The 25,523-nt window shown below is 42.9% G+C and overlaps 3 protein-coding genes across 8 annotated transcripts; 1 reads left to right on the forward strand and 2 right to left on the reverse strand.

The window, feature by feature from the left end:
• Nucleotides 1-206: 206 nt before the first annotated feature.
• On the reverse strand, nt 207-18,879 carry LOC103589854 (cytochrome c oxidase assembly factor 3 homolog, mitochondrial). Its single transcript, XM_008571905.1, has 4 exons — nt 18,869-18,879; nt 12,768-12,772; nt 1,248-1,476; nt 207-728 (listed from the first exon to the last, which is right to left on the reverse strand). The coding sequence occupies exons 3-4, from the start codon at nt 1,459-1,461 to the stop codon at nt 622-624; spliced, it is 321 nt and encodes a 106-aa protein (XP_008570127.1). The 5' UTR covers nt 1,462-1,476; nt 12,768-12,772; nt 18,869-18,879; the 3' UTR covers nt 207-621.
• On the forward strand, nt 1,572-8,855 carry CNTD1 (cyclin N-terminal domain containing 1). Its single transcript, XM_008571904.1, has 7 exons — nt 1,572-1,999; nt 4,939-5,014; nt 5,269-5,443; nt 6,346-6,508; nt 6,996-7,140; nt 7,911-8,007; nt 8,578-8,855. Exons 1-7 carry the CDS (start codon nt 1,831-1,833, stop codon nt 8,743-8,745), a joined length of 993 nt encoding a protein of 330 aa, XP_008570126.1. The 5' UTR covers nt 1,572-1,830; the 3' UTR covers nt 8,746-8,855.
• BECN1 (beclin 1, autophagy related) lies at nt 9,583-20,546 on the reverse strand. 6 transcript variants are annotated; one of them, XM_008571900.1, is made up of 13 exons: nt 20,529-20,546; nt 19,841-19,969; nt 18,086-18,153; nt 16,321-16,379; nt 15,558-15,648; nt 15,316-15,452; nt 14,983-15,177; nt 13,952-14,098; nt 12,333-12,482; nt 11,755-11,815; nt 11,119-11,261; nt 10,239-10,380; nt 9,583-9,836 (listed from the first exon to the last, which is right to left on the reverse strand). In XM_008571900.1, exons 2-13 carry the CDS (start codon nt 19,965-19,967, stop codon nt 9,804-9,806), a joined length of 1,353 nt encoding a protein of 450 aa, XP_008570122.1. In that variant the 5' UTR covers nt 19,968-19,969; nt 20,529-20,546; the 3' UTR covers nt 9,583-9,803. The 6 variants fall into 6 exon arrangements, with proteins under 6 accessions (XP_008570122.1, XP_008570119.1, XP_008570121.1 ...); XM_008571897.1 differs by lacking the exon at nt 20,529-20,546 and adding an exon at nt 20,221-20,356; XM_008571899.1 differs by lacking the exon at nt 20,529-20,546 and adding an exon at nt 20,091-20,172.
• Nucleotides 20,547-25,523: the final 4,977 nt, after the last annotated feature.

Here is a 25,523-nt window from a genome sequence, read left to right on the forward strand (position 1 = left end):
GAAGCGTGACCTTCCTTCCACTAAGACTTACTTCAAACAGCCCAGTAATCGCTCCCTTAAATCAGGTGGAAAGATCTCACAGAAAAAGTAATTCTAGTTAAACATTTACGGCTCCCTGGGGCAATGCCACTGCTGTAGCTACTGCCTATGGAGCTTTCCAGCATGAAGTGCCATGCCGTCTCTCTGCCCCCACACATTCACTTGGCTCCAGGAGAGATGATTCAGTTTATTATTATTCTCAACTTGACCCTATCTTTCCCGCTTTAGGCTCCAACACTGCACAGAGCTGCCACACCCACTCCCATAACAGCTGAGCCCCTAAGAGGTGAAGGGAGCAAACCACAAAGAAAGTTTGGGAAAAGCCAAGGTCACAAACCCTTCAAACAAGGAAACAAACAAGCATTCAATCACTGTACACAGTGAGTTTGAGGTGGGCAATGTTCCCTTGACACTGACTAAATGCATAATTAAGACCATGGCTTCTTGGGCTCAAACATAGTCCAAGGTTAGTAAGGTAAGCAGTGACACAGTAAGCAGGCATCAATTTGTGTAGGATCACGGGGCATCATCCACCATGTGAAGGGGCTCCTGCAGGTTGGAGATGTTCAGTGCCCATACAGATTAGGGTCCTGATGCCCTTGCGAGAGCTCGGGCTCGTGCAGCTTTGACCTCGTCTTCCAGCTCATCTAGGAAACGCTCCTGGGACACCGAGTAGAAGGTGTAACCATCTGGGGAGGTGGGTTCAGGAAACCACTTGGAATATGCACGTTTGCTTTTCCTAGACTTGATCTACCACCCTTGTGAGTCTCCCATTCTCCCAAATTAATGATTCCAGCTTCTAGTTCTCTGCTCTGAGTCCCGACCCAACTCCGCTATTATTTTTTATTTTTAATTAATTAATTATTTATTTATTTTAAAGAAGATGACCGGTAAGGGGATCTTAACCCTTGACTTGGTGGTGTCAGCACCACGCTCTCCCAAGTGAGCGAACCGGACATCATTATATGGGATCCGAACCCATGGCCTTGGTGTTATCAGCACCGCATTCTCCCCAGTGAGCCATGGGCCGGCCCAACTCCGTTACTATTAATAAACCATATTAATAGAGCACCTTAGAAAAGACAAGGTAAGGTACTGACCCCACTTTACCCGAACATTAAACGCCTAGCTGAACCCTCCTACGTGGTTCTCTTGCCCTCCGCTGGCCCCATATGCGTTCTCCCCGATGCCACAGCCCGGATGGATACAAATAGCTAACACCAGGGCCCCGATGCCCAGGCCGGTCACGATATTCCGGGTCCGCCGCTGTGGCAGAGTCTTCTGCCACTGGGCAAGCTGCACCTGCCGCATGAATTGCAGTTGAGCAGGAGTCAGTTTCTCCCGAGTGGGGTCGATGCGCTGAGCAAACGGGGCCTTTTCACTCTTAGCATCGACAGGCTCACCAGCTCCTGACGCCGCCATGCTGCTGTTACTCACGTCGCAGTCCTGGGGCGCGGGGCTCACTGGGAATGGTAGTCCTTGGCCGCTGCAGGGGACGCTGGGAGTTGTAGTGCGCGTGCCCTTTTCAGGGCAGAGCCGGGTCTCCTGGCCAGAGGGGAAGGGCGGGGGAGGAGAGAAGCGGCTGCGCTTTTTGATTGGCTGAAGGGTCCGCGGCCGTTGGGGCGGGAAAAAGCTGTGAGGGCTCGAGGCTTTTCCTCAGACTTGAGGCGAGGACGAAAACGCCGGAAGGGAGCGAGAAATCCAGGGTGTGACGGAAGACTCTGGAGAGTAGCTGAGGGTGCCGTTTTATAGATCCAGTGAACCGTTCTGGTGCCCCAAAGGCTTGTGAATATGGACGGAACTGTGAGGCCAGAATTGGCCTCCCTCAGTGCCTTTCAGTTTGGAGCTGTTGCCACAGAGACGATCGAAGATGCTCTACTTCACCTGGCCCAGCAGAATGAGCAAGCCGTGCAGGAGGCTGCGGGCCGGATGGGCAGCTTCAGGGAGACCCGCATCGTGGGTGGGGCTGCAGGGCCGGAGGGTCGGGCTCATAGGGGACTGGGGCACCTGTCTTTGGGGCACCGACCTTGAGATTCGGTGTATCTTATTCATTCCAATGTTTGTTAGTATCTACTCTATGCCAGGAGCTGGGGATATAATAATGACCGGGAGACATCAGCACCCTGCAGCATGTGTAGGCTGCTTACTATTGACATGCCTGGGATAGAAAGATGAAACAGAGATATAGTCCTTGCTTTCCAACTATGCGCAATCTTTGAGGGATACTAGGACAAGTAGGCCAATGACTATGTACAACTATGGTTGGATAAGCAACATGAGAGAGAGAGAAAACAAGCTTTTATGGGGCTTGAAAGGAGTGATGGGGTGAGAGGAAGAATTAAGGGAGTGGTCCAGGCGTCGTGGCCTTTGATGTAGACATGGAAGGAAGGATGACTTTTTAGTTGGTGGAGGAGGGGGATGCATTCCTACCAAAATGGGACAGCATGAGTAAAGCTGTGGGAATATATGCGTGCAGTGTATAGTATAGTCCATATTGGCCAGAGCATGTGGAAGAGCAGTTGAAATTAAGTGGTTGAAATTGAAGACATACCATGTAGAAATTTGGATGCCTAGGGGAGGAGTTTATACTTGATTTAGTAGGAAAATAAGAAGACGTTGAAGGTTTTTAAATAAGGGAGTGATATGTCTGTAACCTTTGCCTTAGTAAAATTTATTTGGGTAGTGATGTAGAGGATGGATTTGACTAGAGAGACATGGGAGGCAGGCAGACCAGAGGCGTCCGTGTCAGTGGTCTAGTTGATAGAGCAGAGGGAATCACAAAGAAGAATGGATTAAAAACATTTCCGGGCTGACTGGTTATCTTAGTTGGTTAGAGCACAGCCTTGTAACGTCAAGGTCACAGGTTCAGATCCCTGTACTAGCCAGCCCAAAAAAAAAATTTTTTTTTTTCTGAAGTAAATTTTAGGGTTCTGCTGTGGATGAATTTAAGAAGTGAAGAAGGAAGAGATGACTGTGCCAAAGCGTTGGGCCTAGGAGACTGGGAGTATAGTGTTGCCATTAAGAGAAACACACACGTGTGCATGCACACACACACGAACATCATAAAACAGGAGGAAACATGACTTTTGTTTGGGAAAGATAATAGCTTTGGTTTTGGATCTACTGAGTTTAAGGTGCTTGCAGAACATCTAGAGGGAGGTTCCTAGCAGGCTCTTTAAAGAGTACGTCAGAACTAGAGATAAAGGTTTGAGAGTTATCTTCATAATGATATTGCTGAAACTGGCAGAGGATAAGCTCCTAGAGGGAGAAAAGAGAACTCAAGGACAATTCCTTGGGAAACATTTCATGGTCAGGGAATTGGAGTAGAAAGAAGAGTCATGAAGGAAATAAAGGGAGTGGCTGGGGACGTAGGAACAGAACCAAAGGACCTTGGAAGCAAAGAGGAGAGTTTCAAGAAGGATGTGGCCAGCTATTGAATCTGCTTCAGGAAGAACAACAGCAATGGCGATTGCAAAAAGGCCATGATATTTAACAATTTGGATATATCTGTTGACCTTTGAGATAATCCTTTCAGCAAGTTGGGAAAGGTAGAAGCCAAACTGCAGAAAATTAGGGAGTGAATGATGAAGTGGAAGCAGCAGGTGTGTAAGCCAGGCTTTCAAGAAATTCAACAGTGATGGGAAGGAGAAGGAGAAAGATGGAGCCCTGGCTTGAGAGGGTAGAAGGGGCCAGAGGAGGAGATGTAGCCAGTAGCGAGGGAGAGGTGTAACCCTCATCCATTCCACCTAACCCAAGCTCAGTTTTCTTGGCAAATTAACATGGAAAACAGAAAATGAAATAAAAGGATGGGGTAATAACACACAATTATGTGTTCTGGGGTATTTTGCTAAATTGCTTGAACTAATTCCTGTCTACATTGGATACTGCTAGCAGAGCTGTGGTCTCTGTAATGATAAGGTTTTATATATATATGTGTGTGTAATGAGTGTTGACTACATTGTTACACTGTCTTGTGCTAGCTTCACTTTTTGACGTTTTTTTCCCTAAGTCAGATTTTCTTTGAAGACATATGATAATTTGACTATGTGTAATTCTTTGCTAAAAGTTCCTAGGTCTGCAGGAGTTTTCTGTTGAGAACTGACATTTACCCTTGCTTCCACCCTCTAATGATATTGCAAGTTAAATAGAATTTTATCTGGGGCTGTTCTTTCAAAGAGAAACAGAGGCAGCTAAAGTCTTGCCAAGGTATCTTGCCCTTCCCAATGATTCCCTCCCCACAAACTGGGCTATGTTCCCTGATTTAGGGGATGTTTCTTCAAAACAAGCCACTCCACAGTAACAAACTTGTGCTTGGGGAGAGGCTTAGTCACCAGAGATTTACCCAACAAGCTGGTGGTAGAGAGATGGTGTCCAGCGGTAAGGTGAATTGTGTTTGTAAAGCAATGGGTGTTCTCCAGAGGGTGGTTACTAAACAAACAGTGTCATAAAGAATATCAAAGCTCCAGGAGGGACCTTTCTGTTCCTGCCAACATTCCACTGAAAACAGAATATAGGGGTTAGGGTTTTTATCCATCCAAGAATCTTCCTTGAAGCTGGAGGCTCTCATCATGGTGCAGAGACCAACTAGATCAGCTGGTCTATTTGTGTGTAGCTGGTCAAGTCTTTTTATCAGCTGAGACCCACAAGAAGCCTGAAGGGTCACCAAAGGGATTTGGTAAGCCCTTCTCTTTGGCACTCAGTCAGCCTCGTTTTCATGCCTCTGATCTGCCTATTGGCAACAAAGGAAACTAAGCTCAGCTTTAGTTGTTTTAATCTCATTTTTCTCACCTCCTGACCCATTTCCCTTGGCCCCATCATGGCTCTTACACAACGCCAAGAGTTCACAGAGTAGTTTTAGTTGTATCTTGTGAGTTACACTCTTCTTTCCTGTTTTGGCAGAGTTTGTTTTTCTCCTGTCTGAGCAATGGTGTCTGGAGAAATCCGTGAGCTACCAGGCTGTAGAAATCCTAGAAAGGTAAAACCCTGAGCATAAGGCCTTTTGTGAGTGGTACCTCTCAGAATGGCTATTGTAACCTAAATCTTTAACAAAGTACTAATTGCACCTTACTTTGAGGCTTGGTTTTACACCCTCTCTCTTTACTGGCAAATGTAAATTTCTTAGCCAGCAATTGATATTGGAGAGGATAAGATGTAGCATAGTTTGAAGCACAAACTCCTTTTAGGTTGTGTGAGTGTGGATTATTTACTCTTCCCTTCCCTATCTTATAGGTTTATGGTTAAGCAGGCAGAAAACATCTGTAGGCAAGCCACAGTCCAACTGAGAGATACCGAGAAGACGGAGTCTCAGAATTGGAGGGCTCAGAAAGAGCAGCTTTTCAACAAGTTTATCCTCCGTCTTGTGTCGTGTGTTCAGCTGGCCAGCAAACTTTCCTTCCACTACAAAGTAAGGAGCTGGGATTGCTCACGGGCACCTGAGTGTTAGAAAGAAACCAGCTCATCGTGGCTGTGAGAAACCTGCTCCTAGGCTAGGTGATACTGCTCATGTGAAAATTCCACAGTGTAATTATGCTTCCCAAGCATACCTCCTAAACACACACAGTCACACAGAGGCAGTTAAATAGCCTGAAGTTCTGTTCCCAAAGAATAATTGCTGAACAGATGCCATCATTCATACGGGTCACCTTTCCTCCCCTTGGACTCAAGGACAGTTTACATAAGGTGCCTGAATTGCCAACATACCTATCAGCATTAAAGGCAAACTATTACATTTATAGATAAGATGTTTCGACATCACTACCTAATGCCTGTACAGTAAAATATCATTCAGTCAACAAATACTGAGTTTCTTCTATGACTAGATGCTGCACTAGGTGCCATGGCTACAACAGCAAAAATATTGTCTGTGCTCTCAAGGAATTCTGTGGGAAAAGACACACATGCAAATAGTGTGAAAAAGTGCTCTGATTAGTGTAAATACAGAGGGCTGTGCATGTACCTCATCAGCCTGGGAGAGTCAAGAAAGTATATTTAGAGAAAATGACTTCTTGAAGTTGGGGGTCGTAGGAGATGGGTGGATCCTAAGAGAAGAAGAGGAGTTAAGGGAGAGGAGGAGGAGGAAAAGAAGAGACATTTAGGTATGGGAAAGAACATGTGTAGTGGCTTGAAGAGGGACAGCATGGTGGGTTTGGGAACTGCAAGTAATTCTGTATGACACGCATAGAGTGTAAGGGGGAATTAAAAGGGAGAAGACTGAAGATAAAAGCATGGGCTGGATTGTGAAGGGCTATGTATACTCTCCCAAGATACATGACCTTTATCCCTCACAGTTTCTTTTTCTTTGCTCAGATAATCAGCAACGTTACAGTCCTGAATTTCCTCCAGGCTCTAGGATATCTATACACTAAAGAAGAACTGCTGGAGTCAGAGCTTGATGTTTTGAAGTCTCTGAATTTCCAAATCAATCTGCCTACTCCCCTGGCATATGTGGAGATGCTCCTAGAGGTTTTAGGTACTTTATTAAGTGTGTCAGGGAATGTGGGTTGGAGACTACCATATGAGGCAATAAAAAATATGCACAGGAATTTGGGAGTAGTGGGCAGAACTTGCCAATGAGGAACAGCAGGAAGCCTGATGGTGTCTCTAGATAACAGAAAAAGGTGTTTCCTCTAGCACTTGTCAGGGAAAGTTCAGAGGTCTCAGCAACTGGTTTCTTTGGACTCACCAGACATTCTTTTATTGCAGGCTATTGGTTTTATAGAAAGGCATAACATGAGAGGAACAAATATACTCTAATAATGTATATACTACAGATGGAGGTTTCTCTACCTCTCCCTTTGTCCTTTAAAATTGACCTCCAGCTAAACAGGTTTCTTAGAGTGGAAGATAGCAACCATGAAGCACATTAGAAGCTCAACAGCTTTATGTCACAAGACAACTGTGGTTCTGATCAGAGAAGATCCACTTAATGTTCTCTACCATGCCCACACTCCATCCAGGATACAATGGCTGTTTGGTCCCAGCCACACGGCTGCATGCAACCTGCCTGACCCTGCTCGACCTGGTATATCTTCTGCATGAACCCATATATGAGAGCCTGCTGAGGGCTTCAATTGAGAACTCCACACCCAGTCAGCTACAAGGGTAAGGCAGCTCCTATAGGGTAGGCTTCTTCCAGAAAGAGAGGGAGTGGGGAGCAGACTGCAAGAACTTGGGGAACAGGGGATTACTGATGGCTTACTTGGGAGAGTGTGGTGCTGCTAACACCAAGATCAAGGGTTCAGATCCCTGCACCAGCCAGCTGTCCTTCCACACCCCCACACCCTCATGCCCCCCCCCCAAATACTTGGGGAATGAAATTAACCTAGCAAAGAATCCAGTCCACAGATAACCTATACAGGTTACCTGGTTCTCATTAACTTCCAATATGTTGCTTGGATGCAGAGGACTGTGCCCAATCAGAAGAACCCTAAAGGCTTTTACTTTTAAATTACATCAAGTAATTAACATACTTTCTTCATTAGTTCTTCCTTTATACCTGTTTGTTTATAATTTGAGATTATTGGACTACTTTTAAAGTCACTCAGGAAAATAAGACAGTCACAGGGTTGCAATTTATACAAAAGTGTTTGAGTACTGTAAAGTCAGACTGATCAAAAGTCTCACAGTTACGTTTATTAGGCAGACAGATGGAACAACAAAAGGCCTATTAACCATTCAGAAATGAGGTTCATGCTTCAATCCAGGGGAGGATGAGGGAGCGGTCAATTAGCTATTATTTGACCATTTCCTCCCTTATCTAAAAAATCTAAGATGATCAACATAAACAATTCATAGCTGAAGTTCCATGAACCTAGGATTTGGGAGATTAAGTTTCATTCTAGCTGCACAATTAATATGTTTTAATCACTCAGGGAAAAGTTTATTTCAGTGAAAGAAGACTTCATGCTGTTGGCAGTAGGAATTATTGCAGCAAGTGCTTTCATCCAAAACCACGAGTGTTGGAGCCAGGTATGCACCACTGAGCAGGACCAGCATGGTCGAAGTTCACTTAATAGAAAGCATTCCCCTATCAGTTAAAAGAAAACAGAAGAAAACCTACAGATAAGTGCCAAGATCCAGGATTAGGATGAGTGAGCAAGATTTGGGAGAGAAAAAACTAGGATAGGACTGAAACATTTCCTCCGGCTTTCCTCTTATGAAATTGGAAATGGAGTCCCAAGTTCAGCTTGTTTGTTTCCCTTTATAATGATGACTCACTGTTATGTTAAAGTCCAATAAGTACATCCCCCCAAATAGAGAAAATGGCAAGGCCAAAATATCTACCTTAAATTTTATGAAACTTAATCTCCAGCAGAGGGGGATGTCTACAGAAAGTTTCCATGCTAAAACTATCAGGGCAAAGGTATCCTAATGTAATTTGGCCATTGACAAACACTGGAATCTGGATTTAGTCTCCATAAGATCAGAGAAATGGAAAAAAATTTATGTTTGGCTTGGGATCCCAAGCAATGTGTGCGTTTGTGCACTAAAACATGTTAAGATTATTTATTAATAAGAAATCTGTCTCTATTTCTGAAGGTTGTGGGGCATTTGCAGAGCATCACTGGCATTGCCTTGGAGAGTATTGCAGAGTTCTCTTATGCAATCCTGACTCACAGCGTGGGAGCCAACACTCCAGGGCGACAGCCTATTCCTCCCCACATGGCAGCCAGAGCTCTGAGGGCTGCTGCTTCCTCTAACACATGAGGCAGGCTGAATCCACCAAATGTAAACAGCCTTCCATCACTGCACTCATGCCTCTCTTTGTTTACTTTCATACTCAGGGTACAAAAGTTCCAAGTCTCTTTTGAACTGTATTTTGTATTCCAATTTCATGCTTATTTTTCTGCATCAGAGAAAGAGTTAAAGTGGATAAGCATGTCCTTTTTGTCAAATCAGACTGAAAATGACAAGTAGCTGGGAGGAGATAGAAGATTAGTGAAGTTCATTCATTTTTATTTAGCAAGATATTTATGGCTATTCTTTAACTTAATTTCATTAAGAAGGAACATCAGACATGGAGATTAGTATCAAAAACAGAAACTATCTGGATGATCTTAATTGAACACCAAAGAGGTAGCCTTTATTTCTCCTTAGTTTGACATTTCTGTTCTGTTATTGAGACCTACACAAATAGGGCTTTCTCTACAGCTGTCTATTTTCACTAGAGTCTTTTTTTTTCCTTTTTGTCTTTTTCCGTGTCCGGCAACGGATCGCAACCCTCAGTGTCGCCCCCGTACCGGACCGGGACCGGCAACGGGATCGCAACCCTCGGCATCGCTCCCGCGCCTTGCTCAGCCAGTGAGCGGGAACCGGTCCGTATGTGGGATCCGAACCCTCGGCGGGAGTGCCGCCGCACTTCCCAAGCGGCGCACTATAGCAGTGCGCCACCGGGCCAGCCCTCACTAGAGTCTTCTTTAAAACTAAAATTAACCCATCTCTAAGCATGTTTCAACAGAATTACCTCATATCAGCACTTGAACTCAATTCTCCCAGAATATAAAGTACTCTATTTTAGTTAAAGACCCAACAGTGTACCTCTGGTCAGTTATCAGACTGTAGCAAGTCTTTTATTACAAATAATTAAATCTCTCCATAATGTCTCAAACAGTATCAAACACCATTTCACATTTCTAACACAGAGCAGAGAAGGCATTCGGGACTAGAACCAAGTGAGAAGTGTTACATTTCAAGCTTCTGATCACATCACATGGTGTCCAGGCAAAGCTTAGATGTCATTTTCCCACATTATCCAACTGTGCATCTCAAACATCTCGTCTCAGTGGGGACAAAAGTTTCTGTTTCATATTGTAAGTGAAGGAAGTTGAGAGAGATAAAATCCAGTCAAAACACATCTATCTCAATTCAACTCAGTTTAAAAAAACAAAAGCAACAAACTTAAATTAGTTGTTTTCAGGGGAGAGAGGGAAAGGAAGGCATGGGGTTAAGAGTCAAAACTGACAAGGGCTGGTAGCTATACACGGCATGCTGTAGCTCTAGAAACTGTCATATGATATTTTAAAATAAAGTGACCTTTGTGGATTTTTATTTTTTTTTTGGTATTGTAAACATGTGCTGTTTAATAATACCTAAATTTAACCTAAAACTTCTTTTGCAAACTAAACAAAATTTAAAGCCTTTAAGGCACACATTCCCCAAAGGAAAAAAGAAAGTCATTTGTTATAAAATTGTGAGGATACCCAAGCAAGACCCCACTTAAGATTCGTCAACATGAACTTGAGAGCTTTTGTCCACTGTTCCTCAGAGTTAAACTGGGTTTTGATGGAATAGGAGCCGCCACTGCCTCCTGTGTCTTCAATCTTGCCTTTCTCCACATCCATCCTGCAGATGGATACAGCATAGCTCATTAGTAACAGAGATCCAAGTTAAGTCAGTTCAGGCAAATGGGCAGGAACTTGATCATGGGACCATTCACGTCATCTTATTAAAGAACTCTTGGTGAGGAATGGTAGTGTATTTTGGATTTGCTTGAAAGCTAAAAATCAAGAAGGCTGCCACAAGAGCCTCATTGTCATTGCAGGGTACAGAGACAGGACACACACCCAAACAGATGAGAAGCCTGGAGCAGGAGGTAGGGTTACAGTACTCATCACTGTTTTTCTAGGCATCCCTGAATTCATGGGGAGAGAAGGGAGGCAGAAGAAAAGAAATGCTTTGTTTTGGGGTGATAGAGGCAGCTCAGTGCCTTACTCTACATAAGAACTAGAGTTTCCACCCATTACTGAGCTCCTATAAAATTTGACCAAAAGAAGCATTCCTATGTATTTCCAAGGGCTTCAGGGAAAATCCTTCCTGAAACTGGAAAGCAGGCTTGAGCTCTGTGTCAAGAAAATCCCTCAAACCATTTAAGACAACATTCTTTTACCCCAGGGACCAGGTGATCACATTCTGTCCTGCTTGCAGTGTTGGATCAGTCTTGGCCCATCAGTGTCATGGAATTTTACACTATATTTTGCTTTCCTACCATCTATACTACGTGTTGCCTCCATTCTTATTGTTCCTTCAATTCCTTTCAATTTGGTCCTACTATAGGTTCACTCAGCATTGGGGGATACTGACCTGTAAGGAAGACAAAAACGTGTCTCGCCTTTCTCAACCTCTTCTTTGAACTGCTGCACACAGTCCAGGAAAGCCACCATTGCATGATCAAACTTGTTGTCCCAGAAAAACCGCAACCCCCCAGAGCAGTATAACGGCAGCTCCTGACCAAGAAAAGAGAACTGGCTATTGGTGTGGCACCAAGACAGGCTACCACAGATAGTTCCCAATCCTATCAATCTCTCAAGTCACATTCTGTCTATATACCACTGGAAACAGGTATTGTGGCTGAACTCTATGTTTTATAACCTCTAACCACTGCAATAACATTGGGCAAATAACAGTGCACTTAGAACTGTTTTACCATCAATGGAAATATACATCTATCACATGGTGATTCTTTCCCCATCCCAGTGCACACATCGTCCTCTGATTTACCTATATCCCTTCTCAAAGACTGTAGAAATCTAATTTTTCTCTACAACACCCAAAGGGCTAAACCTGAACTAGACAAGATATTGAACAAGACTCTGGCTCTTCATGAGCTATCTCAGTCTAAGAAAGAAATTGAATAATGCCAATATCAAAGCAAACCATCAATTTTGTTAGCAGGTATAAGAATTCTGTATTCAGTGAAAATGGAGCTTCCCAAAGTACCTTAGATTTGTCTGTCAGAGACTCCAGATACGAATGATTTCCATAGGGAACAAGTCGATACCTAAAATGAAGATGCATACAGAGATGGATACAGGACTCCTCCTAAAGCGATTATTAAGAAGTTATAACCCAATGATTTTCACAATTCATACTAGCCAAGGATTTCTTTTATTATTCCCAACCCTCTCTCCCACCTCTTCACAGGATACATGCTTCAGAGTTTTTGTTTACTGAACAAACCACATTTATTACATAATTGTCTGGGGGACTTTCAAGGACAAATGTATCTTTTGGTTTAGATTTTAAAAACAAAAACTGATAATATCTTGAGGAACACTAAAGTTCTAGAGACCACGGGTTGGGGATTTCCACTATGTTTATACAGCTCAAAGATTGCTCGATCAGTGGAAAGAGCCCTGTGGTAAGGGAAAACCAGAAACAGAGTCTCCACCCACAGAAAACTCCCAGTTTGTTGGCAGCAAGGGCTCCTGCCATACTGGAGAGCAGAACCAGCTTGGAGATAGATACAGATTATATCAAAGATACATCACACCCCAAGAAAGGGCTACATTTCTTACCTCTGAAATTTCAGACCCATCTTATTGGCCAGGGCATGGAGCAGCAACACTGTCTGGCCCCAAGCAGCATTAATCTCATTCCATTCCACAGGGACACTGGGCAGGCGACCCAGTCTGAAGTTATTGATTGTGCCAAATTGTCCACTGTGCCTATAAAGGAAGGCAGAAAAAATACAGGTATTACTTAAAACTTTTGAGATTTCCCACTATCACCCGAAACCTAGCATAAATCTCTCTCCTCATCTTCAGATTCATATATCTAAACTCTACTTGGCACTTTAAATACCTGTCTAAAATTTGAGTCATCACCTTTGAGTCAGAAACCTGCTGTCATCCTTGAATGCTTTCTCTTGGCTCCTTTCCCTAAAAGCTGACCAAGCCCCCTGGTGTTCAGATGCCAAAGCAGAAACCTGCTGTCATCCTTGAATGCTTTCTCTTGGCTCCTTTCCCTAAAAGCTGACCAAGCTCTATTGATTTTACCTCCTAAATCTCTTAAATCTGTCCACTTCTCTCCAAATTCAATGCTACTACTCCTTTCCTGTTTAGAATCCTATGGCCAGGGCCGGCCCGTGGCTCACTCGGGAGAGTGCAGGGCTGATAACACCAAGGCCATGGGTTCAGATCCTATATAGGGATGGCCAGTTAGCTCACTGGCTGAGCGTGGTGCTGACAACAACAAGCCAAGGGTTAAGATCCCTTTACTGGTCATCTTTAAAAAAAAAAAAAAAAAAAAAAAAGAATCCTATGACCAAATCTCCTTACCAAATACCACCTCCTTCCCTCAAGTCATTTCCCACACTGCAGGTAAAGCTATCATTTACAAATGCAAATGTTATTTTGCCACTTTTGTGCCTTTTGAATCAAGTCCAAACCCTTTAATGAGGCCTACAAAATCCTTTAGGAACTGGTAACTCTCTAGTTTCATATCCAGTCACTTTCCCCTTTACATTCAATTGTCAGTCACAATAAGCTTCTTTCAATTTTCTCAGTTCACCACTCCCTCTTTCTTGTTTCTTTGCACATGATGTTCTCTCTGCCAGGAACAACCCCCCATCTGCAGACTTCTACTTCATCTCTCAGCTTAAACATCAACCTCCTCTGGGGTAAACTTTCCATGCGGCCTCCTCAAATTAGATAAAGTGCCCTTATGTGTTTCCACAGCACCCTGGGTTTACCATTTTCACACTGTATTACGATTGCTATTATTCATCCATCTCTTCCACCAGATTATAAGCAACTAGAAGGTAGACTGCACACTGTTTCTGTCGCCCTCCTAGTGGTTAGCACAGTGCCTACCACATAGTAGACACTCAACAGTTATTAAATGGATTAAACATCAAATAAATTAAAACATGAAATTAGCACCAGGCAGCTGACCAGGTTTTCATGTGGCTGGAGGGCTCAGACCTTTCCCCTTTCTTGGAAGGGTGGATATCACCAAGCTCTAGAATTCTAATCCCCTGATTGTGCCTATTCCATCACAAGAAATCAAAGAAACCTAGCTGGGGTGAAGATAACACACAGTCCCTCCTGTTTCAGAGGGACCCTGGCTTAGTCAGCAGCTAAGATCCAGATATGTAGCACACCCCAAACACTTCTCACACTCTACCCTTCATTACCAGATGTGGAAGGTCGCATTAAAGACATTGGTTTTCTTCAGCTTGTCCAGCTGCATCTGAGCATAACGCATCTGGTTTTCTACACTCTTCAGCTCATCATCCAGCTCCAGCTGCTGTCGTTTAAATTCACTGTATTCCCTCTGATACCTGTGAGCAACCAAGGGGTCCATTTCAAGGCTGTTAGTTGGGGCTAAAGTTTCTCCCTCACCATGCCTCTGAACGATTTAGTCTAGTGATATGGTGACATCTAGTTATAGCATCTTTTATATTTGTCATAGATCCCACACAGAGAAACATATATGCCATAGCTGTTTTGCCTGGGAGGAACAGAAATGTCTCAAATTCCAACTGCCTGTATGCAAAAAGATGGAGGAAAAAAGAACTCTCCCAAACCAGGACAAAAAAACCTCTTGTATTTCTGACCTTTTCCAGAAGTGAGGTGAATGGGTTAAGAGTGGCTGCTTCCATGAATTGGCCATAATTAGCTTTCTATAACTTCACTTCTATACACTTATTGTCCTTTAAATAGTTAGCATACACCGTATCCAGTGAAACTCTTTTCCTCTGTTCTTCACTTCCCCAACTTCAATTAGTGTGGACACTGTGTCTCTTTGACTAGACAGAGAGTTCTCTTAGGACAAGAACATTTGTGAAATTTTTGAACTGGAAGGGAACAAATATAGGCTAATATGCTCATCTTTCCAGATGAGAATGACTAGAAAATCACTCACTTATCCAGGTAAGTCCATTTCCTACAGGGCAGGGCCAAGACTACAGCCCTAGTTTCTGCACTCTCTATTTAACCAGTACCCTTTTTTCACTTGATCATGCCGATTCTTCATATATAACTTTTCCAACAAACGTCTAGAAACAGGGCCTGGAAACAATATGCAGGATCTGGAGCAGACATGCTGCTGAATGACAGATGACTATAGTTTACAAACTAATCAGACACATTCAGCTGGAAGCCATTTCCTCTCCTGGAGCCCCAAGCATGGGCAGAAAGATAGAAGAACAGGGTGAATACTCACTGAGCTTCCTCCTGATCCAGTCTCTCAGCCTCAGCCTGGACCTTCTCGAGATTTTCTGCCACTATCTTGCGGTTCTTTTCCACATCTTCCACCTCCTGGATCAGCCTCTCCTCCTCTAATGCCAGTTCCTTTAGCTCCATCTGTAGCTGTTCACTGTCATCTTCATTCATTTGCTCTAAGATCTCCAAACAGCGTCTGCCAAGGACACAAGCAGAGTATACTTACCAGAAAGAACCTGTTATTCTGTTTGCACGTGTGTGCAGAGTTCTTGCGTAAGGACCAAGCAGTCTCGGAGCAGTAAGAGCTCCGGGCCCTAGCTCTGGAGGCACTCACTTGTAGTTCTGACACTCATTTTCGGTGACGTTGAGCTGAGTGTCCAGCTGGTCTAAAAGAGTATCTGTGCATTCCTCACACAATGGGTGATCCACATCTGTCTGGCCCGACATGATGTCAAAAAGGTCCCCCGTGACCTGGAAGTTTGGGAGAGTCAGGGTAGGGCCTCTCCTATACTACCTGCCCAACCACCCCCTCTACCAGCCAGGCCTACTGCTGACACTGAAATGAGGCTCACTTGCCTTCAGTCTTCGGCTGAGGTTCTCCATGGTGCCACCATCGGATGCCTCCCCAATCAGAGTGAAGCTGTTGGCACTTTCTGTAGACATCATCCTGCAGATAGCCCCCCACCCACGGGCCACATGAGGGAGCAGAAAGGCCTCCCCCACCTACTGTGGTGCCAGTGGCAGAGACTCTCAAGCACCAGCCGAGGGGCCTCGAGGCACATATGCACTCCTAGCTCGACTGACCTCCCAAGGGTACCTCCCTCCCAAGGGAAGGCCATGCTGGTCTTCCACAGGGGCACTCAGCACGAAGGCTGGCTTGGATAGACTAAGGAGGGAGAGGGGGCATCAAAAATTGATATGTATGTGTCTACAGTAAAAAGGAAGGAGAATCAGGAGAGACTTTTTTAATATTATACCCCTTGCCAGCAAACTTTACATGCATCAATGAGAACTAAGAATCTGACCATCTAATAACATTTAATATGTTAAAATTTCTTGAGAGCTCATCATTTTTATAAGTCATTCACTCCCTCAACTTTTCTCAATTCTTCCTCATTACAGCTACTGTCCCTTCCCATTGTGTGAATGGCTACAGGAAAAACTCAATCAGTACTAGAAGGTGATGGGCCAGGTATAACAGAATACAACTTTTCTGAAAGAGCCAAAAGGCTAGGTGATGATTCATCTCCATCATCTAGCTCCAGATCTTCACTCTTGGGTTCAGTTAAAATTCTACTGGCCTTTGGCAAGGAACAAGGGGCTGAGGAGTAGTAGGCACCTGGCTGGTGGAATGAATCTGCGAGAGACACCATCCTGGCGAGTTTCAATAAATGGCTCCTGGGAAAGAAATAAAAGGGCATTAGAATTCTAGAAGCTTAGAGGTGGAGTCTATTTCCCAAATAGCTTCAGAACTATTTGGGCTGGCCCCATGGCTCACTCAGGAGAGTGTGGCGCTGGCAGCCAAGGCCGTGGGTTCGGATCCTATATGGGGATGACCGGTGCGCTTGCTGGCTGAGCATGGTGCAGACAACACCGTGCTGAGGGTTGCGATCCCCTTACCAGTCAGAAAAAAAAAAAGAACTATTTGGCTTTACTCTTGATTGATAACCACAAAATTTGATAAACTACAGAGACTTAAGAAATAGGTATTATCTAGCCAATCCTTATGTACATAGACTAGAAAGGACCTCTGGTACAGACAAATCTCAAGTCTCATTTGATTTTTTTGTAAGGAACAGCACTGCTATATTCTGTTATATTCTATTTATGGTTAAATTTGCATTTCCTCAACACTTACCAGTCAGGGGTAGGGGAGAGAATGCCCTAAATCATGGTACAAGGAAAAAACCACATCAGACTACAATGAAGTTTCCCATAGCATAGACAAAATAGATAATGTATATGTTTTTGATATTTTGATATAATTTTATTTTTATTTTTTTTTAAAGATGACCAGTAAGGGGATCTTAACCCTTGACTTGGTGTTGTCAGCACTACACTCAGCCAGTGAGCTAACCGGCCATCCCTATATGGGATCCGAACCCGTGGCCTTGGTGTTATCAGCACCGCACTCTCCCGAGTGAGCCACGGGCTGGCCCGATATAATTTATATGTGATCAAAATCTCATGACATCCACTGACTTCAACGGCCAGCCCACCACACCTCTTGCTAAAGGCATTCTCTAGTCCTTGGGCCTTGCACTGCCTGCAAGGGATGCTGGCCAGAATTGCCCCCACCCACCTGAGGTCAGCCCTCCCCAATGACTGACAGCAGTGGGTGGATAAATAGCCTGGCTTCCTTGCTAAGTGGCAGAATAAATCTCAGGTGTGTATTCAACACTATTTCATAGGAAGTTGCTCCACAGGATCACTGACATTATCATAGTTTAAAAACGACATGTTATAGGGCTGGCCTGTGGCTCACTTGGGAGAGCGTGGTGCTGACAACACCAAGTCAAGGGTTAAGATCCCCTTATTGGTCATCTTTAAAAAAAAAATGACATGTTCTCTAACACTGACAATCCTTTCTGTCTAGAGTAATTATACAACTCACTGTCCAAACCAAGATACTTTTGAGAATGGAGAGGAGTGGATATTAGTAACTAGCTAGAACAACTGATGCAAACCAGGAATGCCCTGGAATGACCTGGACACATAGATCTTCCCATCTCCAGCCTATAATGGTTTATAATCCTGCTTCAAATAAAGAAGAGCCTCTCCCTACATTTTTGAATGGCTGCCTCACTCAGTATCCCTGTGACCTGAGATGCACTTTTGTCCCTCCAAGTATTCATAATGGCCTGATCATGTAAAATGTCTCGTTAACCAGAGAACCCAAAAGTCCAGGGGCTCTAGGAGCACAAAGTACCCTGCAGAAACCCGGCCTGCATTCCTGTATTTTCTTATCAAAGTCTCCCACTTAGAATATTTATTGTATGAGAAGAGAGGAGAGGGCACTTTTTTTTTTTTGGCGGCTGGCTGGTACAGAGATCCTTAACCTTGGTGTTATCAGCACCATGCAGGGGAGAGGGCACTTCTATTACCTCTCCTGAGTTAGCCTCTTCCTCCTGGGTCTCTCCTGGTTTCACCTGGGCTGTGGCAAGTAATGGAGCTAAGGGCAAGGAAAATATTGAGTAGAAACAGTCTTATCGAAGCAGGAGGACATATGAAAGTATCTGAAATATCATCATCCCACCTCCAATTTTTTCTGAAAGTACGGTTTACACAAAGAACAATATGTTGTCCCCCGCCCTCACTACATTAGATTAAAGAAATGTTAAAAAATGTAAAGGCAAAACGTTATCATGATTATTTCAAAAGGAGTCCTCATCTTTCAAAAATACTTAGAAAATTATTTATGGTATTTATATGTTTGGGATTTGTTCAAAATAATTCGGGGGTGGGCAAGAATGGATGGGGCTGTAGAGGAAACATGATTAAATATGTGCTGATAACTGTTGAAACAAGGTGATGGGTATATATGGGCTCATTATATTTTTCGAAATTTTCCAATACAAAAGTTAACATCCCGCCCCCCGCTTCCCCCTCAAACTGGGAAAGAACATGAGGAAACTTTTCAGGAAGATGAAACCTTCCTACATCACAATGATCTGGATTACATGAGTGTATCCACATCAAAAATGGACAGCTAAGATTTGTATATTTCATGCATGACAATTTACCTTTTAAAAATAATGTGAAAAACATAATTGAGTGGGGGATGGGAGGAGCTCAGATGTATAGATAACATAAGAATGGCAGAATATGGCTAAATGTTCAAGTTGGGTGATGGATACAAAGGGAGGTCATTATGCTATGCTCTTGACACTATGTTTGAAATTTTCTATAACAAAACGTTAAAAATCTATATCAAAAAATTAATTCCCGGGCCGGCCCGGTGGCGCACTGCTACAGTGCGCCGCTTGGGAGCGCAGCAGTGCTCCCGCTGAGGGTTCGGATCCCATGTACAGACCGGGTCCCGCTCACTGGCTGAGCGAGGTGCGGGTGCAGCACCGAGGGTTGCGATCCCGTTGCGGGTCCTGGTCCGGTACGGGCGCGACACTGAGGGTTGTGATCCGTTGCCGGACACGAAAAAAGACAAAAAGGAAAAAAAAAAATTAATTCCCTTCAAAAAAGAGAAATCAGATAATAACAGTAGCTAACATTTACTGAGTACTATTTGCCTAGCATATTCCTAAGTATTTATGTACTTTGTCATATTTATCCTTACAATTACCTCATGAGGCAGTTTTACATTGTAAAAATTTGCTAGTAAATAACAGACAGAATTTAAACCCACACAGGCTGACTCCAGATTCGTGAGTTTACTTAAACTGCCTATTCAGTCTTGTCTTCTTTTCTCTAACTTCATCTCACTTCTTGGGACTTTGAGACTCTACTCCTCTACTTACCAGCTGTTGGACTTTGGGTAAGTCACTTAACCTCTCTGAACCTCAATTTTTCATCTGTAAAATAATGTATGATGATATTACTTCACTGGGGTTGTTGCAGGGACTAAATGAAATAATATACTTAATGCCCTTGGTATATGGTAAGTCCTCAACAAATGCCGTTTTTAATTATTATAAATATTCCTTTACTCTGAAACAAGAGGAGCAGAAAGATAGGACTCCTTTATGTTCCCGATGAGAAGACAGAGAGCCAAAGAGATGAAGTGAGTTTCCTAGATTCACACAATGAGTCTGTGACAGACTACAGATAGCCCCATAAAACCTGTATCTCCAAAGCTGCCCACTTTCCACGTAATTGACCACCCTGTTTCCAAGGGTCTCGCTGACCTGTGAGCTCCTGGATAGTGACACGGTCCAGGATCTTGAAACTCGTGTCCAGTTTCAGGGGCTGGCTGCAGCGCTGGCACACGAAGCTCACCTGCATGGTGCTGCTGGACGTCTTAGACCCCTCCATCCCTGCGGTGGAGACGAGGCGATGTTAGGGTGAATCGGCGAATTTGAACCTCTGGTCTGGGACTACCACATACCTTGGTAAAGGGAGAAAAACCCAGCCCGTGCGGTATGATACCAGACAGACCTGCTTCTTTCTGGGGCAGCCGGGGCCAAGGCAGTTTAGAACCCGGGGTCAGGGAAAGGGCTGCAACCGGGGTCGTCAGGGTTCCCAGGCTCCCTTCTAAGGTCCCAGCTCAGCCCCAGACGCTCTTCACCTCTGGACCCCGGAGGCCGCCACCCAGGTCCGGTCTACCGCGGGGGCACCGCGGCCTCTGGTCTGCCCGGGAGCAAGGCCTCCAGAACAGCCATCGCTCCGTGTTCGCCTACTTCCCGGTCGGCCAGCGGAAGACTTCCGCCCCGGACCGGACGTGACGCCACGACAACCGCAGGCGCTCCGGCGGGGGGTCCCGGTCCACGCTTACCCGGCCCGCGGCACCCGCCAGAGGCGCCCCCCAGAGGCTGAGCTAGGGAAAGCAGCAGGCGTCGGCGGGTGTGCCTCGGTCGCCAAGGGGAGTGGACATACCGGGAGAGAGAGAATCTGCGCTCTTCGTTTGTTCAAGTGGATTTTCCCAAGATTTGTCACTCCCAAGTGGAGCCACTTTAACCACTTTAATTCTTCCTCCAGTTTGAAAAATTTCTCTTTGGGAGAGCCGGGCTGTCTTTCAAATGCCTCTGAGGTGATGGTAGACACATAGGGAGGGGAGGGGGGGAAGCAAGCTTCAGTGTACTTTATATTTTTAAATTTCAATTAATTAGGTTAGGTCGAGCACTTTTAGATTTTGAAACATAAAGTTATAAAATTAAAACATATTTTGTATTGGTGGAGGAATAGACGGATCATTGGAATAGAATAGAGTTAAAAAATAGTCCAAGTATACAGGGGAATTTAGCGGTATGTGATGAAGGTGGTATTTCACATCAGTGGGAAATTAACTATGATGAATGGGGTCAAGGAGCCATGGAGATTGGTGAGCTGAATCTTCTATTTCACTGTTTACACAGAAGTTCCAAGTTAGTCACAAATTTCAGCATGAAAAATACAATGATTGGGCTGGCCGGTTTCTCTGTTAGAGCAAGGCCTCATACCACTAAGGTCGAGGCTTCCCATTCCCTCACTGGCCAATCGCCAAAAAATAAAATAAAAGTACTAGATGAAAGCATGAGTGAATATGTTTTATAATCTTGGGGTGGGAAGGTCTGTTTAGGCATAACATGAAAATCAGAAGCCAAAAAAGGAAAATATTGAATTTAACTCCTTAGAAATTAAATTTTTTTGAACTATCAAAGACACTAAACACAATTTACAAAAGAAAAATGTGGAAAATAGTTGCAGCTCATAAGATAGAAGGCAAATTTCCTTAATGTACAGAACTCCAATCAGTAAAAATACCAATAGGCCAATAACAAAATAGACAAAGAAGCTAAAAGAGAAATTTGTAGAAAAACAAATACAAATGGCTGATAAAAAGATGTTTCATTTCACTTATAATTAAGTCAATGGAAATTAAATTGCAGTGAGGCAGCATTTCTCATTTATGAGATTGGTAAAGATTGAAGCAGTTGATAACATCCATGTTGGTGAGGGTTTGGGTAACTCTTGAATACTGTTGACTAGGAGTGTGAATTAGTATAACGTTTTTGGAGATCCATTTGGGAATATCTATCAAAATTTTAAATGTTTATATTCTTTGAATTATAAAAATCTCTAGGAATTTTTGTAATAGATATACAAGTGCCCAAATATATATATATATACAAGAATATTCACTGCTAAATGTCCTTTAGTAATAGGGGATTGTTTAAATAAATTATGGTATTATTCATTCAGTGGAATATTTTACAGCCATTAAAAAGAATGAAGTCGGGCTGGCCCGGTGGCGCACTCGGTAGAGTGCGGCACTTGGGAGTGTGGCGGGAGCAAGGGTTTGGATCCCATATAGAGACCAGTCCGCTCACTGGTTGAGCGCGGTGCAGGCGTGACACCGAGGGTTGAGATCCCGTTACCGGTCACGAAAAAAGACAAAAAGGAAAAAATAAATAAATAAATAAAAAGAATGAAGTCGCACTGGCCTGTGGCTCACTGGCTGAGTGTGGTGCTGACAACACCAAGTCCAGGGTTGAGATCCCCTTACCGGTCATCTTTAAAAAAAAAAGGATGAAGTAAACATATATGGATAGAAGTCTATAAAATATTGTTTATGCACTAATTCAACAAATTAGTTGAGAGCTTATTATGTGCCAAGGACTGTTTTAGGCATAGGAAATACAACAACAACAACAAACAACAGACAACTAATCATACCCTGATGGGGCTTTATTCTAGTGGGAAAGACAGACAATAAGTAAGATAAATACGTATTGTTTAATATTATATAGTGATTACTACTAAGTAGAAAAATAAAGTAGGAAAGGAGATTTTAAAAGCGTGTAGGTTTGGGGCAGGTGTGTAGTTTTAGGAAGGTGGCCAGGGAATGTCTCACTAAGAAAGAGATATTTGAATAAAGATTTGAAGAAGGTGAGGAAGGAATTCTTGCATATATCTGAAGGAAGAGCATTCTAGGCCAAGGGAACAAAGAGCAAAGGCCCTGAGAACAGAGGGTGCCTGGTTGAGGAATGGCCAAGAGACTGGTGTGGCTAGAGGATAAGCAAGAAGAGAAATAGGATATGTGATCAGGGAGGTAAGGGCATTGGCTTGGTATCCATCATCTAGAGCCTTACAGCAGTTGTAAAGCTCTGGCTTTCACTTCAAATGAAATGGGAAGCCTGGATCTTGAGCAGAGGGACTTATTTCATTTATTAAAACTTTATTGAGGTATCATTTACATACCATTTTAACCATTCACCCATTTTAAGTGTACAGTTCAGTGATTTTTTGTAAATTTACCAAGCGGTGCAACTATCACCATAACCCAATTTTAGAACATTTCCTGTCACCCTTTGTGCCCCTTTATGTTAATCCTCATTCCCACCCCCAACCTGAGGCAACAACTAATTTACTTTCTGTCTCTGTAGATTTGCCTTTTCTGAACATTTCATTGCAATGGAATCATACAATATGTAGTCTTTTGTGTCTGGCTTCTTTCACTTATGTTATGGAAGGCTGCTGTTCATGGAAGGCTGGCCATTTACTCAGTTGGTCAGAGCACAGTGTTGTTAACACCAAGGTCAAGGGTTCAAATGCTCGTGCCAGCCAGCCAGCAAAAAAAAAAAAAAAAAAAAACCTTCATTGCTTGAGGCCATTGAGATATTGAAGTTGTTACTGCAGCTTAATCACACCTGTCCTGACTGATGTGGAACTAAGTTTTTATCAATCTAGTAGGTATGTAGTGATATTTCATTGTGATTCTAATTGGCATTTCTCTGATTACTATGAAGATGTGCATCTCTTCTTATGTTTATTGGCCATTAGGAGGTACTCTTGTGTGAAGTCCTTTATGCAAGGCTTTTGTTCCTTTTTCTATTATTAGGGTAGTCTGCCTGTGTTTTAAAATTTTATTTGTAGAATTTATATATTTTCAAAACAAATTCTTTGTTGCAAATATCTTCTGCCATTCTTGTAATTTCATTCTCCTTATGTTATCTTTTTTTATTTTACTTTTTTGGGAAGCCGGCTGGTACAGGGATCAAACCCTGGACCTTGGTGTTGTCAGCACCATGCTCTAACCAACTATAAGCTAACTGGCCGGCCCCTCCTTATGTTATCTTTTGATAAACAGAAATTCTTATTTTTAATTTGGGAAAAACTTATCAGTCTTTTCCTTTATTTATTTATTTATTTTTTTGTCTTTTTCCGTGTCCAGCAACGGATCGCAACCCTCAGTGTTGCCCCTGTACCGGACCGGGGACTGGCAACGGGATCGCAACCCTCAGTGTTGCCCCTGTACCGGAGGTAAATGCTAATAAAGGCATGAATGAAAGGCGAAGGACAGGCAGGTGGTTGGCATCTTCTGCTTGGCATTGTCAGTATCTAGACACTTTTCTTATTCTCTCTCTTAAGTATCAGCTCCTTAAGGGCTGTGACTAGGTTACACCCACCCTTGTATCTATGGAGCAGCCTGCTAAGTGCCTCACTCTTAAGAATCCTTCAGTAAACATTTATTAAATTAAATTGAGAGCCTCCTGTCCTTGCCCTCAAGGAACATGGTTGGAGGAGAAATTAGAAAACATGCGTGATAAGTTAAGCAACAGTAGAAGATTTTTTATTTATTTATTTATTTATTTATTTATTTATCTTTTTTTTTTTTTTAAAGATGACCGGTAAGGGGATCTTAACCCTTGACTTGGTGTTGTCAGCACCACGCTCAGCCAGTGAGCGAACCGGCCATCCCTATGTGGGATCCGAACCCGGGGCCCCGGTGTTATCAGCACCGCACTCTCCCAAGTGAGCCACGGACCGGCCCAATGATGTGCCTATTTTTAATTGGGTTGTCTTTTTATTTTTTTAGTTACATAGACTTCTCTATGTATTCCAGATACAAATCCTTTATATAATTTACAAATATTTTCTACTAATCCATGGCTTGTCTTTTCATTTCATTTATTTTTTGGCATCTGGCCAGTGTGGGGATCCAAACCCTTGACTGTGGTGTTGTCTTTTCATTTTATTAATGGTGTGTTTTGAAGTGCAAAGGTTGTTAATTTCGATGAAGTGCAATTTGTATTCTATGTGCAATTCTTGTATCTTTCTTTTTCTTTTTTTAGCAACTGGCTGGTATGGGAATCCAAACCCTCAACTATGGTGTTGTCAGCACCATGTCCTACTAACTGAGCTAATCAGCCAGCCCTGTATCCTGCTTTTTGAATTCAACATTTTTTCATGTTGCTACAGTTTTTGTAATTATCATTCTCATGGCTTTACCATATTACATGAAATGTCCTACCTTAATGTATTTCTTTATTGTTGGAAATTTCCATTGCTTTCAATGGATTACAATAATGCCACAATGAAAAACTGACTGCTTCCTTATGATAGAGCTTCATAATTGGGATTACGGAATTAAAAGTGTGGCTATTTCATGTCTCTTGATTCACTTTGGCAATTGTTTTTCACAATGACTGCACATAATTCTGCCTCTAGTAATGTATGAGAGAGCCTGTTTCATGATGCCTTGGCCAGTATTTACTATCATATATGTGGGTAACAAAAGCAAAAAATGGCACTCTCCTGTTATTTTAATTGGCATTGTGGATTACCAGTATGGCTGAACATTTTGCTATATATTTGCTATTTGTGGTTCCTCTTTTATGAATTATCTCTATTTGTGGTTCCTCTTTTATGAATTATCTGTTTGTGTTTTTTGCTTATCTATTGAATTCTTGATATTCTTCTCAATGTTAAAAAATCAATTTTCATGAATGGTTTAGCTATTGAAGGTATTTTCCAGATGTGCAAAAAGTTTTAAAGTTTTATGAAGTCAAATCTGCTTATTTTTCTTGGTGACTTGTTGCTTAGAAAGTTATTCCCACTTTCATTTTTTTTTTTTTTTTTTTTTTTTTTTTTTTTTTTTTTTTTTTCCGT

The sequence above is a fragment of the Galeopterus variegatus genome, unplaced genomic scaffold (assembly GCF_000696425.1).
Source record: "Galeopterus variegatus unplaced genomic scaffold, G_variegatus-3.0.2 Scaffold733, whole genome shotgun sequence".
Taxonomy (NCBI): Eukaryota; Metazoa; Chordata; class Mammalia; order Dermoptera; family Cynocephalidae; genus Galeopterus; species Galeopterus variegatus.

Excerpts from the sequence above, each read along its gene's own strand:
- LOC103589854 (XM_008571905.1), bottom strand. The coding sequence starts at position 1,461 with ATGGCGGCGTCAGGAGCTGGTGAGCCTGTCGATGCTAAGAGTGAAAAG. Across the intron at positions 729-1,247 it reads GGCCCTGGTGTTAGCTATTT|ATGGTTACACCTTCTACTCG; the intron begins GTATCCATCCGG and ends CCACCTCCCCAG.
- CNTD1 (XM_008571904.1), top strand. The coding sequence starts at position 1,831 with ATGGACGGAACTGTGAGGCCAGAATTGGCCTCCCTCAGTGCCTTTCAG. Across the intron at positions 7,141-7,910 it reads ACACCCAGTCAGCTACAAGG|GGAAAAGTTTATTTCAGTGA; the intron begins GTAAGGCAGCTC and ends TTAATCACTCAG. Across the intron at positions 8,008-8,577 it reads ACCACGAGTGTTGGAGCCAG|GTTGTGGGGCATTTGCAGAG; the intron begins GTATGCACCACT and ends CTATTTCTGAAG.
- BECN1 (XM_008571900.1), bottom strand. The coding sequence starts at position 19,967 with ATGGAGGGGTCTAAGACGTCCAGCAGCACCATGCAGGTGAGCTTCGTG. Across the intron at positions 18,154-19,840 it reads CACTATCCAGGAGCTCACAG|CTCCATTACTTGCCACAGCC; the intron begins GTCAGCGAGACC and ends CCTTGCCCTTAG. Across the intron at positions 10,381-11,118 it reads CGTTTTTGTCTTCCTTACAG|GATGGATGTGGAGAAAGGCA; the intron begins GTCAGTATCCCC and ends ATCCATCTGCAG.